Raw genomic sequence first — 14,103 nt, forward strand, 5'->3', positions numbered from 1 at the left:
CGAACAGCGCCACGGTGGCTGGCGGACTTGTTTTTGTCACCCCCTTTCTTTGAGTGCAGATATGGGTTGTTATCGAGTGGAGTACTTTTGCTATTATGGGACCGAAAAAGACTCCTCCTCAGGTTAGTGTTAAGCCAAAGAGGACACAAGAGAAAATTACGGTCGAGCAGAAGATCATTGAAAAACACAAACGAGGTGTGCGTTTGTGTGACTTAGCGTCCCAGTAACATTACGGTAAGTCGACCATTGCTACCATCCATTGGCAACTACCATCACGAAGGTAAATAAAACGACTTTATTATACATGCAGTTTATATATTTTTTGTATAGTTTTGAGGCTTATTTTGTAGAAATTATTTCTTATGAGGACCTGGCAATGGATTATTCTCATTTTAATGGTTTCTTATGGGAAATAAATGACGAACTTTTCGCCTTACACACACTTTCTGGGAACCAATTTAGTTCGTAAGCCAAGGTATCACTGTATAGACTTTTCAATGTGTCCTGGTCTCTCCTGCCGCTGGAACATGCTCAGAACACCTTACCAAGGAGGTGCGGAACAGGCCTGCTCACATGCCCCAGTCACTTCATCTCGCTCCTCTCCATGTGGAGTAGTGGTTCCATTCTTGAGTCTTTCCTGGATGACCGAGCACCTTGACTGATCTCCAAGGGAGAACCTGGACACCCTAGGGAGGAAGCTCATTACTGACCTCTTGTTTTCAGAATCCTATTTTTTGGTTTGCAACTCACAGCTCGTGCCCCAACGACAAAGCAGGAAGGTAGATAGACTGGTCAATCCAAACATTCGGCTCAGCACCTTCTTCAACAAGACAGACCGATGATGAGTCCACATCAAAGCAGATGCTGCACCGATTTGACTTTCGATCTCCCGCTTCATTCTACCCCCACTCGTGGACAATACCCCAAGATACTTTAACCTCTCCACTTGGAACACAATCCTACCACTGTCTGGCAAGCATCACACAGATTATTACGTGAGGGATATGGTGCCACGCCTTCTCCAAGTCCACACAACACATGTTGGACAAACTGCCATGCCCATTCGAGGACTCTGCTGAGAAAAAGGGTAAGCAGAATGAGCAGAATTACTGAACTGGTAAACAACCTCTACTAATATATTCAAATATCTCAGACATTCTGCATTTTCCTCTTGATGACAAGCATACATGTGTTGAAATGACCAGACACTTAGGTGCACAACCCCTTCACTTCTATGGCAAAAATGCATTTTTAAGAATAGGACTTTCATATTTTCCGCTGTATAAGGCACACGCTAAAGTCTTCATTTTCTTCAAAAGATGACTGCACCTTATACGCCGGTGCGCCTTATGTGAAGTAATATTAAGCCACAACATGTCTCCTAACAACTGTCAGCAGCTACCGACTCCGATCCTCCCTCCCCCTCTGTGGAAGTAGTGCGTACTTCATGCTGGGATATATAAAATGTAACCCCAGCCTCTACTGTTGCGCCTTATAAAGTTGTGTGCCTAACTTTTTAAACATTTAATTCATTGAAGGTACGCCTAATAGTCTGGCGCTCCTTATCTACGGTACTGTCATATGGGAAACAATATAAAGCAATTTTAACAGAAACAGTTTAGTGTTAGTGACAATTGCATTATAGGAAAATCTACAACTCCTGTACAGTATTTACAATGAATCTGAAATCCACCTTCACATTTCTTTCTTGAAGGATGTGGTGTGCATCACGCTACTTACATGATTAAAGATGTACGGTATTCTTTTGTGGTGTATTCTAAAGACATATTTATTAAATAGGTGAGCAAACATTTGTTTCGGACAGAAATGGAGCGATTTAGTCATCAACAATTTACAAGGAACAATATCAAGGCCCTGAAAAGGCTTCTGAAGATATTATCTCAAGTGGGTTTAAAAGCTTGAAATCCAATATCAGTTCGTAAAAGGACAGCAGGAGTGTTTGGCATATTGATAGTCTGGGAAGGCTTTATTAATTAACTTTGACGCAATTCACCCTTACACGTAAACACTCTTGTGATGAAGATTTGAGTTTTATCAGTGCCATGTAAGTCAAGAGAAAATTGATTACCTTGTACCACTGTTAACCTCCTGTGCAATAAACACGGATTAACAATGATATTATCTTGACTGTGTGTGTGCTTAACATTTAAAAAAAGAAGATAGAGGTCTCATAGAGCCTAAAATACTACTTAAAATGTTGAACATGGACATCAAGACAAACACTTAAGCGTTTTACATCCATTTAGCCACTCGATTGAATAACTGTGACTTAGGTTTGGGAGGTTTAAGGAGGTTCAAATTTCCTTCAGAAATGCTCCTCACGACTCTCTTCGGTTTGTCCTCTGCTGAACCTGAAGAGGACGCAAAATATAGCATTTCAGAATAAGTAGTAGTCACTGTGGCTGCATTTCACTCACTCAACGTTGACAAAAAAACACAAACAAACACTGTATTGCATGTGCACCATTCTAAATAGATACTCACCGTTAAATATGGGTACCCTTATTGGTCTGGTGGGAGCGCAGAGGGCTTTTTTAACACGCTTCGGTACAGACATGTTTTCATCTTTCTCCCTAAGAAAATGAAAGGGGGTAAAGAATTGTGTAAGAAACAAACAGCAACTTGCGATAACACTTCAAAAATAACCTGACAGTGAACAGGACATTAGCAGAATTGCAACAAATGTAAAACGTTTTATTGAGATGGTTGTGTGATCTCTGTTTTGTTTTGATGTCTTGACCAGATGATGCTCAATGTGACCATACGTCTGTGTAAGCTCTCAGTCGTACAGGAGTGGTCCATCGATGAGAAAGTTTCTTCAGCAGTCATCTGTACTTTTTTGAAGGTGTCGGACGTTTCGCCTCCTATCCAAGAGGCTTCGTCAGCGAACTAAAGTCTGACTGGTCGTATCGGCCCTATTTATATATCCCTAATGTCCAGTCATGGCGGCGCCGGACACAGCTATGATAGGTCCCTACTCTCAGGTTGGGGGGAGCAGAGGACACCTCCCTGTGGCCCCACTGATTGTTCCTACATTCCTGACTAACGACTGGCCTATTTGGCCCACTCCCTCCGGTATTACCTCATCAGCATTACAAATGTTGCCTAACCTGTGTTGCTTAAGCAGGCTATTGTATGAACGATCCAAATTGAACTTCACCCCACCAGACCGGTTTAAAGAAGGATTTAGTTGTTTTATGAGAATCACTTCTTTTACCCCCCTTTCAAACCATCTATGTTCTTTCGCTAAGATTTTGACCTCATTGTCGTCAAATGAGTGGTTGCTAGCTTGCTAGCCTAAAAGCTAGCAACCACTTTCTCATCGATCAATGTGACCATGTTTTCCCTTTTCTAACTGTTCTAAAAAAATCAATTAAAACAAATAAATAAATAACCCGACGAGGACAATTCCCAAACGCAAACTAATGACTCTAGTGGAAAGTATAAACAATGAAATGTATACAATGTGACATCTTTGTATGTAGTATGTAGAGGATATGAAACATTCTAATGGCGTCCTCAAATTTATAATGGCCCCCGAGAGGAAACCGTAACTACAACGTGGCATGCGGCAAAAAATGAGTTTAACACCCCTGACCTAGAGTATGACATAATTAACTAACTGTCAGTTTTTTGATAGAACATGACAGAATTACATTGCATGATAGTGCAAATGACATTGCTTTGATTCAAAAACACAGGTCAAAATTTGTATACCGTATTTTAAAACTTATCATCTTGAATGAGAATTGAATGGGGGATGAATACGTCTGTGTAAGCTCTCAGTTGTACAGGAGTGGTCCATCGATGAAAAGGTTTCTTCAGCCATCACCTGTATTTTTTTGAAGGAGTGGGACGTTTCGCTTCTTATCCAAGAAACTTCGTCAGCAAACTGTTTGCTGACGAAGTTTCTTGGATAAGAATCGAAACGTCCGACACCTTCAAAAAAGTACAGATGACGGCTGAAGAAACCTTTTCAATAATGGGGGATAAAACAATTCAAGGATTGCACTTTCTTGATAATTTAATGAATTCAGATTTCCAATCAGTTTTTTTGTCTTGGGTTGTTTCCAAGCAGTTGAAATTACCTGTTGATTTTTCGCTTTCCTTGCGCAGCAGACGTCATGCCCATGTACGTTGGATTGGCTTGTCGAATATCTTGTAACGAGATGTGAGGTCTGCACACAGTTGGTTGCCATTAGCTTAACTGTTTCTTTCTCATCAAACTCAATGCATTCATCATTTAAGCAGGAGAACACTATAGCCCACCCTTAGGGGAGAGGAAAAAAAGCTGAAGTGGAACTGTTAAATATTTTGCACCACCTCCCTTAACACAGCGAGGTGTGCTTCATGATTCAAGAGCAGTCAGGAGAGTTGTTTAGACAGTTCCAAGACATCCTTTTTGTGGCCTCGGCAGGAAGTGCCACTTGGGATAAAACATTCCACGCATAATCCTACAGAGTAATGAGTTACTCGTAATCTCTACCCGTGTTACAAAACACTTTATTTTCGGGCCAAGTTAAAAATAGACCCGCCCCAAATATTTATCTTTTTCTTCCAAATCATCACACCAAACCTTTCCACAAAAAAACTACTCCTTTGCAAGAAAAGTCCCTAGCACAGACTGATGAAATATGCAAGCAGTCTTGGGCGGCAAACAAGTATCCTTACTAAGCAAGAGATTCATCTCTCTGTAAAATCAAATTGTTAAAGGACAACCCACATCATTTTTTGTTTCCTAACTGACATCAGAAAAACTTTTATAGCATCTAAAATACCCAAAACACGCAGGCTGAAAAACACCAATAAAAATGACTTAAAGTGTTTGGGTGGGTATTTTGAGGATGTGATCCACTTTGGATTTGAACGTCGGTCATTCTCTCTACTATGAACAACTTCATTAATTGTCAGTTGGTATGCCATTTCAGTACAAATGATTGAGGAAAAAAAATAAAAGCTTCTCACCGTTTGGTAGGAATCTGCTTGTTTTCTTTGGCTTTGACAGGGTGGGTGAGTTGCGTTTCACTTGAAAAACCCATTGACATCATTGCCAAAGAGGGACCGTCATTGCTTATCGTTGCATCTTCATGTTCAACTTCAAAGGTCATATTGGGATCCATGCCAGTGGACAAACTCAACTGAACACCTTTTGGAGCAGGCTCTGGGGTGCACTGGAGAGGAAAGGTACCCTCCTCACAGTCGTGGGAAAAAGTCTTTGGGCTTTGTTGTGGCATCGACACCGAGAGATTTCTTCGAACGGGCCTTCTGGGAAGTACGTCTTGCGGCAGGTTTAGAGGACTTTTGTTACCTAAAGCCCCAAGCAAACAGAACATTGAGAAGGAAAGAATAGACACAAACATAAAACGTTGCAGCATTAAAGCAAGAACGTGTCATTTTTGTATTGTACAAAAATACAGCTGTTCAAAGAATTAAATGCTTCTTCTCTGAACAGATTCAGTCAACAGAAACACTGCTTTGTAGCTCAATCTCTGCCACCGACATATCCAATTCCATTGAAGTTGGGATGTGGTGCTAAACATAAACAAAAACCACGCAATGATTTGCAAATCACAGTCAACCTATATTTCATTGAACACACTACAAAGACAAACTACTTAATGTTCAAACTGATACGTTATTGGTTTTGCAAATAATCGTCAATTGTTATGGCTGCACACTGTGACAGGTGGCAAAAAAAAACAAAAAACAACAAAAAAAAAGTTCAACAGTGAATGGACTGTCACTTCTAAGCTTTTCTCCCTTTGGCACTCAAAGACCTGAACACGATAAGCTAATTTACCTGATGACACAGCATCAGCAGCAAGTGAGTATCAGCTCAATGACACTAAGACAGGGTCCCATTGGCTGGGGATGGAACTCTTAACCTCTGGGTTGGAAGATGATCACTGCATTACTGAGCCACACCGCCCAAAGTTGAGGAAAGCTCATAATACCTGCTTGGAACATTCCACCGGTGAATAGGCTAACGGGGAACAGGTGGGTGCTATGTTGGGTATAAAAGGAGCTTCGTCCTCGTCCCTCAGTCATTCACAAGCAAAGATGGAAGCAGGTTCACCTGTTTGTGAAACACTGCGTGAGAAGATAGTTAAACAGTTTTACAACAAAATCCCCCATCAAAGATGGACTAGTGAAGAGTGGTCTGATGTGTCCACATCTGAATGTTAATTTTGTGGAGCTCATGTCAAAAGAGGAAAAGAAAAATATTCATTGTCGCGGATGCAAAATTCAAAAGCCAGCAGTTGTGATGGGTAAAAAGTTGCGTTAGTGCCGGTGGAATGGGTACTTTACATCTGCGACGGTACAATGACTGATGAAAGGCATGTGTGGGTTTTGGAGACACCAGGTGCCATCCAAGACACATCTTTTTCATGGACGCATGGGGTTTGCTGGAGCCTATCTCAGCTGTCTTCGGGCACGAGGCGGGGGACACCCTAAATTGGTTGCCAGCCAATCGCAGGGCACACAAAGACATACAACAGTCACTCTCACACTCACTCCTAGGGACAATTTGGAGTGGTCAATCTGCCTGCCATGCCTGTTTTTGGAGTGTGGGAGGAAACCGGAGGACCCGGAGAAAACCCACGCGGGTCCGGGGAGAACATGCAAACTCCACACAGGGAGGCCGGACCGGGACGCGAACCGGCGACCTCTGCACTATGAAGTCGGTGTGCTAACCACTCGACTACCGGGCCGCCCTGGCAGGCTGATGTAACACTCTAAATTGTCCGTCAGCGTGAGTGTGAGAGTGACTGGTTGTTTGTTTTCTGAGAGGCCTACGGTTGGCCGGCAACCAATTCAGGGTGTCCCCTGCCTACTTCCCGAAGATGGCTGGGATAGGCTCCAGCAACCCCAGCACCCTAATGAGGATAAAGCAGTCTAGAAAATGGATGGATGAATGATTATTATAATAAAACCACTAAAAGGTATCAGTTTGAACATTCAGTAGCTTGTCTTTGTTGTGTATTCAAATAAATATAGGTAACAAATATTTTGAAAATCGCTGTATTGACTACATTGGAATTGGGTTTGTATAATCCGTAGATGGACATTTTCACATTCTACAAATAGAACACAGAAATGTCCAAAACACACCAGCATTGATTTAATTCCAGGCATATTTTTTTGAGAATCGCCTTACATTGAAAATATTTTTTTTCTGACCCACACTTTCAATCGAACATTATAGTTTGGATTGGATTGGCCTTGATTAGTCTCGCAGTGCAGATCGCTATAAAAGGCTTAAGCTACATTAACAAAATGCTTTGATTGTTTCTTTTTCACTTAACAATGATCAATGGTAAAACCTCTAAGTTAAAATGGTTGTCTTACAATTTGGAATTTGGAGTCGTGGTCTTAAAAGTAACCTGTTATATTGGGAAAATTATTGAAGTGCCAGAGTCTGCAATCTGCACCTCTCATGATGCATAATGCATATTCATGTAATGTGGCTCGCTGTAATTTTGGAAAATAAATGAGTACTTGAGTTGATTTTTTTTTTCCAGATGTAATTGTATGACACCGTTCATCCAAAAAGTTTTGTAACAAAAACACTTGCTATAGAGAGAGACACACACAGAGAGAGAGAGAGAGAGAGAGAGAGAGAGAGAGAGAGAGAGAGAGAGAGAGAGAGAGAGAGAGAGAGAGAGAGAGAGAGAGAGAGAGAGAGAGAGAGAGAGATTGAGATGAGGTGTGTGTGTGTCTGTGGGAGTGGATTGATTTTATGGTGTGGTTACACGTCCACCTTATGAGTAGTTTCACTTTTTGTTTTTGAGGTTAGCTTGCTATGAAGTTGATCGGAGCTTGATTATTGACGTTTCACAGGGGAAGAAAGCACTCAATGAGAAATCCCAGAACAGATTGGGTCTGTCAGGACCTCCACTGGAATGCTACTGTTTGCTGTCAACCCAAGTGGCTATCACTTGGTCTACTCTTCCGCTAACAATGCATGCCAAACATGCTCAATATTTGAATTAGCTCATAAACGGTGGTTAAGCATGCTTCCCTGAGAAGGCATTAAAGTGATAACTTGGTTTAGGAACTTAATTAGTTCCCAGAAAGTGTGTGTAAGACGAAAGCTTCGTCTGCCAAACATTTATTTCCCATAAGAAACCATTAAAAATGAGAATAATCTGATCCCAGGTCCCCATAAAACATAATTTTCTACTATGTAAGTCATAAAACTACACCAAATATACCTTATTTCATGTATAATAAATGTTCTATTGTATTGTAATGAAAAAAATAAACTGTACTTTATAATAATGTCATTTTATTTACATTTTGTGATGGTCGTTGATGTAGTTGCCTCTTGATGATATCCGAGTGAAGTTGTTCTGCTTTCTCGGCGATAGTACCCTGACTCACACGGTCCCCTGCTCGCTGCTTTTCGTTAATCCAAATCAACAGAAGTTTTTCAACCTCTTCTATTGCCTGAGACCGTTGCTTAGACAACACAGAAACACCCACAGCTACATGTAGCAATGGTCGATTTCGGATACTGGTAGTGGGACGCTAAACCCCACAAACACACCTCGTTCGTGTTTTTCGATGATCTCCTTCTTCTGCTCGACCGTAATTTTCTTCTGTGTCCTCTTCGGCTTAGCACTAGCCTGTGGTGGGGTCTTTTTCGGTCCCATAATAGCAAAGGTACTCCACTCGATAACAAACCACGTCTGCACTCAAAGGGGGTGTGGAAAATTAGTCCACCAGCCACGGTGGCGCTGTTCGACCATGTGGTCTGGTGTTCATCCGCCGAAAACCAGTCCGCCAGCCAGCGTGGCGCTGTGTGGTTTAGTTCGTCCGCCGAAAACTAGTTTGTATACCAAGAATATATTCTCACAAATGTAATGTTCGTAAGGCCAAACGTTTGTGACCTAAAGCGTTCGTAAACCGAGGTATCACTGTATATGAATCCAAGCTATATTTTCCTTATTAGAATTAGTCCACATTTCCAAAACTACAAAACGTTCACTTGTTGCCTGTTTAATTGTGCCACATAGGGTTCCAAATGTTTGTAAATGTTTTGCAATTTATTGTTTTGTTTTTATTATTTACTGCAAAATATGTACTCACTCACTGATAGTGTGACTTAGTAGCAGCTTTATAAAAATCAAAACAGTATATTTTTTGTCAAATTAAAAATCAAGAGTGTCAACACATTGTGTGTGTGCCTCATATGATGAAAACCGATACACTCATTTTCCTGCAGAAATATGTTGAGGATAAAGGGGAAAATGCTACCAGGACACAAAGAGGCAATACAAAAAGCAAAATGCATATGGGCTAAATGTCACTTCTCTATTCTAAGTTACAGTAATCAATCGTGAGCGTCACTAAGTTTTCAGAGTGAGGTGATGACATAAGAAATAAATAGCATATTCGTGTGACAGTGAAAAGATTCCTTCAGATAAAAGGCAGCAGAATTCCTTCAATGACATATTTTTGGCTTGGAGGGGATTAATACATGCATGAGTTGCTATTTCTGGTCGAGGCAGCACAGAATTAGGGTCGCCTGGTTGCCGCTGCATGTTTTTATAGTCCGCCTTTTCTGGTTGGTGGAGCTGGGGAATTTACGTCTACTGACGTTTTTTCCTGCCCTGCGGATCTGCATTTTCATGAATGAAGCTCAAGAGGGGTTGGGAGTGTTCAATGCAAGACACAAAGTGTGTGTATATGTGTTTGTGTGAGGGGGAGGGAGCAAAAACATTTGTAGGTGGAAGAGAAAAACAGAATCAAAGGTCGGGACGTGAAGCTATGTGGAAAAGTGAACAACGAAGGATGCTAGAAAAACAACTGGAAAACTAAATGTAGGCTTACAGACACAAATGAGAGGAAAAATAATGACCGTAGAGAATCTGCACATCATAACACAAGGTGGATGTCAAACGGAAAGCCATTTAATCCTCCGTGAAGCACCGCCAAAGTCTATTAATAGCGAACAGGGTAGAGCATCAACCCCTACAAACCCATCTAGCCATCTTTCCTTTCATCCATCCAAATCCTTCTATCAATTGATCCATCAATCCATCCATCCCTCTTTCATTCTGACCACATTCGATTGGTTAGCAAATTACAAGGAGGAGCGATGGAACACATTACACTGCAGTGCCTATCATGAGGACTGATGGAATCGGACACTGACGAAGCAACACCGGAGTGACATCAGAGCAGATTTTCGAACACCAAACAGTCTTCAGGAAGACTGAAGCCACCACTTGTCCAGTCCAGTGCCAGGATTTTTGTCATTTTCACTGCAATTCCAGGACCCACAAAATATTATGTTTTAGGACTACATCAACATTCAATGCGGCGTAAAAAAACGTAGACTCTCTTCTTTCATTCGAAAAAAAAAAAAAGTTAATTCCTAAGTTATATGGGCCTGGAGTAATATGAGGTGCAAGTGGGGGCACCTGTACAAAGGGGAAATGCTGCCCTCTCATGAGAGGGAAAAACATTGCCTGGGGTCTGACCCGTGCTTTATCGGCATCCGCACAAGAAAAAGAAAAACCCGAACAAATTTGGGAATGGCGCTCCACGTCATATTTTCAATTTCTGAATAAATTGAATGGCGGTGAATGAGTTAAGAGGGATGTTGTTTAGTGTAGCTGATGACACTGTAAATAATTTGCATTCTTCTACAGTTGAAGAACGTGACAGTGGTACGTATTAGGTTTTCCGGGACAGGTTGGAGAGATTCAAGACTGAGTCAGTGAATGAATAATTGAGAGGGATGCAATGAGTTATGGTTTCATTAGTGCAATGAAAAAGTGGCTGCATGTTCCCAATAATGGAAACTGGAGTGATTACCAGTTATACTAAGGCTGTATATACGGTGCTAAAAATATTACACGGAAATTTACTAGTGTGCTCTTTTTAAATCCTTTCAAAATTACATGCATGCTTACTGCACACGCGTGGTCTGAAAAGTAAGGCTGCTTTGCACACCAGTAGATGAAAAAAGAAAATTCCATGAATATATCACAGAGGTCATAAATGCAGAGTGGAAAATAACTTGTTTCGCCGTTTTGGAAATACCAAAAGTATAAAGATGAGATTGACTGCAAATATACTAAGGGAGAGGAAAGAAGCTAAAATAAATTGTTTGCAAGCTGATGAACTCCAATGGAAAATGTTGTCCATGTTTTAACAGTAACCTTTTGAAATCAGATATTTTATAAGATTAAAGTTCAAAATATAAGTGGGATGGAACGATTCCCTACATCTCCTGATTCGGTTTCATCAAGGTATTAACCTCATGGTGACAATATTGTGATATCGTGGGAAGTGCATGCATGAGAACTTTGACCTTTTGTTCTTTCCGGTTGATAGGCTTTTAATTGTTTTTGTGCAAAAGACACACTCAAATAATACTTTGAGTAAACGGGCACAGAAACAGCCCAGTAAGAATAAATAAAGTAATTAAATTTGGGCAGTCATAATGTCTGATCTGGTGTCAGCGGTGAAAGGCGGTGGCGTGACTCTCACTTCATCGATTGTGAGGTGACGTAAGACAGGCATAGCCCCAGGAGGGAGCTACAAGGTGCATTCCAAGTGTTAATCAATGTGCCCTGCGATTGAATTAGTTTTGTTTTCAAATGTATTGCATAAGGTTATTTTTATAATGTAACTTTGCTATGTATTTATTTTTATCCAAATTATTTCTCCATTCAAATCCAGTAACATGTGCCAGGCAACTACTAATGAGTCTATTTCTTGTGATGTGGTCATACAACCCGTATGACCAGCCAAAAAGGAAGTGGCGCATGCACTGTTTCAACGATGCGAAGCAATATGTAATTTATATATACTGTATGCATATATACAGTGATACCTCATCTTACGAACGCTTTAGCGTACAAACCTTTCGCCTTACGAACATTAAATTCACAAGAATATAATATTGGCATACAAAGTAGTTTTTGGGAAACATACAGAGCGCCATAATGGCTGGCGGACTAGTTTTCTGCGGAAGAACAGCAAACCATACGGTCGAACAGCGCCACTATGGCTGGCGAACTAGTTTTACACACACACACTTTCCTTCCTTTGGGTGGTTTTAAGGCTTATTTAGTAGAAAATTCAGTTTTATGGGAACGGAAATGGATTATTCTCATTTTTAATGGTTTCTTATGGGAAATGTTTGGCAGACAAACTTTTCGCCTAACACACACATTCTGGGAACCAATTAAGTTCGTAAGCTGAGGTATCACTGTATATGTATATATTGGATTGGATGTACCTTTATTCGCCTTGCAGTGGAGAAATTTCACAGCAGCAAAGTTATGAAAGAAAGAGGAAATGAATGAAAGAAGTACAAAAACAAAATACAGGAGCAGCTGGAAAGGAAGCCACTCTCGACAAAAAGAAATTCAGTAACATCACTAAATTGATACAGGGAAAGACCATTAAGCCAGTTTACTACCTCATTGTGAGTACATTGAACAAAAATATTCGAGATGGTTAGGCATGGCTTCGAAGTGTTTTAAAAACATGTACGATCCAAATTGAGCCTGACCCCACCATTACGGTTAAGGGAAGGATGTTGCTGTTTTATGAAAAATATCTTCTTCTACTCCCCTTTCAAACCATCTATTTTCTTTCGCTAAGATTTTAACCTCATTGTCGTCAAATGAGTGGTTGCTAGCTTTTAGGTGCATATGTACTGCCGATTGAGGCCCACTAGTTATATATATATATATATATATATATATATATATATATATATATATATATATATATATATATATATATATATATATATATATATATATATATATATATATATATGCATGAAGCGGCTGGATAGCTCAGTTGATAAGACATCAGTTTGGCATATGGGAGACGAGGGTTCCAATCCCACTTGTGGCAGAGAAAATGAGCACAAAAACATCATCCAGTGTGGGTCCTCGGGCAAGACCCTTCACGCTAATGCCTACCTCATAAAAAATGATGAGAGACAATAAATGGAATGACATGCCGGCTCAGACGTCACCCGGCCAAACAAGGTCTGCGTCAGGTGCTGGGGAACCAGAGCACCCTGATGAAAAATGGGCTACTGGAACAAAGCGGAGATGGACGAGATGCGATAACATGGCTCTGTTGGAATGCTACTACTCAAGCAACCCTAGTCAGAGGGGTTACATGCGGAGAATGGGGGCTGAATGGTTACTTCGAAACCCACAGTCACGGTTGACCACGAAACAACTAGTAGCTCAGTGTTCCAATATCCACAAACGGCAATTGCTATCACAACTTGAGATTGATGAGGTACAACACAAATTCCGAGGTGAAGGGCCCCAGGCTGCCACATCAGAGGAAGAGGTTCAACCAGAGATTGGGAGGCAAGCCCCAATGAATGATGAGATTGGGAAACCAATGAATGAAATGCTGAGCGAGGCAGCAACTGACCTGAGAGATAAGATCATGGCAAGAATGAAAACTGGGCAACTAAGAAACCGATTACAACAGCTATGTGAAGTACCACCTGAAACTCTCATGGAAACTGTGAATGCAGCACTGAGAACGATCCCGACCGGAATGATCACGGAAACTAATGACACCTCAGCATCAGTGATCCTAGAGATGCTTGGCTACAAGAGCAACCATGAGAGCCACGAGATTCATTACCCACCATGGAAAAGACGATTGGAGGCCAAGATCAAGGAGGCTCGGAAAGATGTGAGTCAATCGACGGAGATCCAGAGAGGTGTGAATAAAAGGCCAATACCCAAGAGGTACATACAGATAACCATACCTGAAGCACTCGAAACTGCCAAACAAAGGCTCCAGGCCTTGTCCAGTCGCCTAAAGAGGTACACGAAAGAGAATGAGGCCAGAAGAATAGGCTGTTCGCAACACAACCTGCGAAAGTGTACGCTCAGTGGCAGGGTTCTAACAGCATAGCAGACCCTCCAAGGCTGGAAACTGAAAGATACTGGAAAGGCATATGGGAGAAGGAGGTCGCAAATAACAGCAGTGCACAATGGCTGGTGACTCTGAAAGAAGAGCACAGCAACCTCCCTGAACAGAACCCAGTTACCATCACAGTGGCAGATATACAAG

At 41.2% G+C, this 14,103-nt stretch overlaps 1 protein-coding gene across 2 annotated transcripts in view; it reads right to left on the reverse strand.

Annotated features, from left to right (window-relative positions):
* Nucleotides 1-408: 408 nt before the first annotated feature.
* The window catches only part of kif18a (kinesin family member 18A), a 32,352-nt gene continuing 18,657 nt past the window's right edge, over nt 409-14,103 (reverse strand). The window contains exons 14-18 of one of the 2 annotated variants that reach the window (XR_016114441.1): nt 4,987-5,329; nt 4,110-4,199; nt 2,506-2,594; nt 751-2,372; nt 409-686 (exon numbers count right to left, since the gene is read on the reverse strand). Coding sequence is in view for 1 of the 2 variants with exons in the window: in XM_088991968.1 (XP_088848094.1) it covers nt 2,254-2,372; nt 2,506-2,594; nt 4,110-4,199; nt 4,987-5,329 (641 nt within the window). In the remaining variant the exon portion in view is untranslated. Of the gene's footprint in view, nt 2,373-2,505; nt 2,595-4,109; nt 4,200-4,986; nt 5,330-14,103 lie in introns of both variants that reach the window. The other variant, XM_088991968.1, reaches the window with a different exon arrangement.

This window comes from Hippocampus bargibanti, linkage group LG03 (assembly GCF_051943395.1).
Source record: "Hippocampus bargibanti isolate YZ-2025 linkage group LG03, ASM5194339v1, whole genome shotgun sequence".
In the NCBI taxonomy this organism is placed as follows: Eukaryota; Metazoa; Chordata; class Actinopteri; order Syngnathiformes; family Syngnathidae; genus Hippocampus; species Hippocampus bargibanti.